General features: G+C 45.7%; 1 protein-coding gene across 1 annotated transcript in view; it reads right to left on the bottom strand.

Moving 5' to 3' along the window:
• The window catches only part of mtr (5-methyltetrahydrofolate-homocysteine methyltransferase), a 17,798-nt gene that overhangs the window by 12,527 nt on the left and 1,869 nt on the right, over nucleotides 1–3,402 (bottom strand). Inside the window, exons 7-10 of the mRNA XM_016521508.1 lie at nucleotides 3,261–3,402; nucleotides 2,536–2,721; nucleotides 997–1,176; nucleotides 788–904 (exon numbers count right to left, since the gene is read on the bottom strand). Coding sequence (XP_016376994.1) covers nucleotides 788–904; nucleotides 997–1,176; nucleotides 2,536–2,721; nucleotides 3,261–3,402 — 625 coding nt within the window. The remainder of the gene's footprint in view (nucleotides 1–787; nucleotides 905–996; nucleotides 1,177–2,535; nucleotides 2,722–3,260) is intronic.

Here is a 3,402-nt window from a genome sequence, read left to right on the forward strand (position 1 = left end):
TCTCACACACACACAGACACAGACACAGACACACACACACACAGACACACTCACACACACACACACACACACACAGAGACACACACAGACACTCTCACACACACACAGACACAGACACAGACACACACACACACAGACACACTCACACACACACACACACACACACAGAGACACACACAGACACTCTCACACACACACAGACACAGACACAGACACACACACACACAGACACACTCACACACACACACACACACACACAGAGACACACACAGACACTCTCACACACACACAGACACAGACACAGACACACACACACACAGACACACTCACACACACACACACACACACACAGAGACACACACAGACACTCTCACACACACACAGACACAGACACAGACACACACACACACAGACACACTCACACACACACACACACACACACAGAGACACACACAGACACTCTCACACACACACAGACACAGACACAGACACACACACACACAGACACACTCACACACACACACACACACACACAGAGACACACACAGACACTCTCACACACACACAGACACAGACACAGACACACACACACACAGACACACTCACACACACACACACACACACACAGAGACACACACAGACACTCTCACACACACACAGACACAGACACAGACACACACACACACAGACACACAAAGAGACACAGAGACACACACAGAAGCACACACACTAAATGCGAGTTTGCAGTAGGAAACACCTCCTGAGCCGTGAGTGGAGACGCACTGACCTTGATGGCGTGGTAGAGGAAGGCTCCATGCATGGCCTCTCTGATGACTTCCATCCCTCTGAAGGAGAACGAGAGGTTGGAGAGACCACCGCTGACCCTGGCGCCCGGCAGACTCTCCTGCACACACACACACACACACACACACACACAGATCGTTAATACAGAGATCCTCCAGCCCAAAGCGGCTCGTCAGTAACCGTCCCACAGACCTTGATGCTTCGCGTGGCTCTGATGAAGTTGACGGCGTACATGCTGTGCTCCTCCATGCCGGTGCCGATGGTCAGGATGTTGGGGTCAAAGATGATGTCGTTGGGGTCGAAGCCCGCCTGACTGATCAGCAGGTGATACGCACGAGAGCAGATCTTCACCTTCTGATCCGTCTCTGTCGCCTAGAACACACCAGCGGATGAGCCTCAGGGGTTTAAATCTCAAAGAAATATCTCAAGATTATTTATTCTACATGTTAAGTCAAGTCACCTTTATTTGTATAGCGCTTTATACAGTACTGATTGTGTCAAAGCAGCTTTACAGTGTCAAACCGGAAAACAGATTGTCAATAATGCAAGAAGACAATATTATACAATGTTAGAGTGTCTCTCTGATCTTCACAACTGTTTTTGCTGCTGTAGCTTTAAAACAGCACCGCACATGTATATGAATATATTTCAGCACATATTTCATTGTTATACCATATTACCGTAATAGGTAACAGTATTCTCACAGCAGTCTTAATGGCCTCTGGATATGATGTTTTATTTTGGGGTTACAGAGACACAGGGACGCTGCCTGTTCTCACAGAGGTCAGTGTGTTCTTACAAACCAACAACACTGAAACAAGGTCAAGTTTCTCTAATGTCTCGTTTTTAGGTGCCTTTACTTAAAGGACTAGTTCAGCCAAAAATGATCATTCTGCCATCATTTACTCACACTCATGTCATTCTAAACCTGAATGACTTTATTTCTTCAGTGGAACACAAAAGAAGATATTTTGAGCTAGTGCTGGGCGGTATACCGGTTCATACCGAATACCGGTGTATGTCGCTTAAACAACGTTCGGAACGCCACACTGTTTGAAAGGGGTCCCTTTTCACTGTTGCACTGTGGTGAGGGAACAGCTGTATGTGTTACTAAGCGTGAAAGTTCAGAAACTGAAGCTGTAGAACTAATAGAACGTGATGACACAGAAGAACTCATCCACAATATCCACACTGACCGCCACAAATATCCACCGCCCGCTGCCATCAGCTCCCGCGTCTCACACACACGAGCGCGACTTTAGCACTAGATTTAGCAACTTTCAGACCCTTTTAGCGGCTTTTTCCCATAGAATATTCATACTGACAAACCTAGCCACTTTTCTGGATAAACCCTAGCTATGGTTCAGCTGGAAGATTTCTCCAGTGCTGTCCCGCGAACTGCAGTATTTCCTCTCAATCAGCAGAAGATATGCTTAACACCCGGTCATGCATGAAGAAAAAATACCGTCATGTACCGTGAAACCGGTATAATTTTGAAAAATACCGTGATATAAATTTTTGGTCATACTGCCCAGCACTATTTTGAGCAATGTCTCAGTGTTTTTTTTTTGTCTATACAATGAAAGTCAATGGGGTCCAATGTTATTTTGTTTCCAATGCTCTTCAAAACATCAAAAGAAAACCATACAGGCTCTGAATGACATCAATCTAATTCAAATTAAATAAAGTAAAAATAATAATGTTATAATAATTGAATAAACAGGAACCCACCTGTCCATCTTCATCAAACGCCATGACGACCACCGCGGCGCCGTAGCGACGGACCTGTCTCGCCCGTCGCAGGAAGTCCTCCTCGCCTTCTTTGAGGCTGATGCTGTTGACGACGCATTTGCCCTGACAGCACTTCAGACCCGCCTCGATGACCGCGAAGTTTGACGAGTCGATGCACAGCGGCACCTGCAGCACAGGTCAGGGGTCAGGGGTCAGGCTCTCAGGTTCACCATGTCTAAAGACTCATTACTTATGTCATCGTTCAGGGGTCACTCATTAGCAGACCACAGTCTGGTCCCTGACACTGACCAAAGACAACTGCAGCATTTTACAGCTTCTACAGTCCAAGTGAAACGTTACTGTGTTTTCAGGAATATAAGTCACAGTTTGTTTATCATCTGCAACTTATATTCCAAAGTAACTGTATAATGCTATTAACGTCAAGCATGCAAAACATGCGTAAAGCCACACATCTGTATAATAAATAAAAAGTAGATAGAATAGAAATCGAATAGAGAGAGCTAGTTTATATTGTTTGTAAGCATGATTGTGAATATACTAATAAAGTGTGACTTACACACATATACAACTCATCTGAGCTTTTGTTTTTTTTTCCCTCAACAATGCAGTTCTGATCTAGTGCGGCGTATTTTCTGGAGTATACAGTATAGAGACTGGAGCTCTTGTAACTGAACAGCCCCGTCATGGTTATGATGAAGCCTCACCTTCGCGATGTCGGGTTCAGATGCGATGAGCTTACAGAAGCGGCTCATAGCAGCAGCTCCATCCAGCATCCCCTCGTCCATGTTAATGTCCAGAACCTGAGCGCCCATCTCCACCTGAGCTTTAGCGATGCTCAACGCCTCC

The sequence above is a fragment of the Sinocyclocheilus rhinocerous genome, unplaced genomic scaffold, assembly GCF_001515625.1.
Source record: "Sinocyclocheilus rhinocerous isolate Xijiao unplaced genomic scaffold, SAMN03320098_v1.1 scaffold852, whole genome shotgun sequence".
NCBI classification, from domain to species: domain Eukaryota; kingdom Metazoa; phylum Chordata; class Actinopteri; order Cypriniformes; family Cyprinidae; genus Sinocyclocheilus; species Sinocyclocheilus rhinocerous.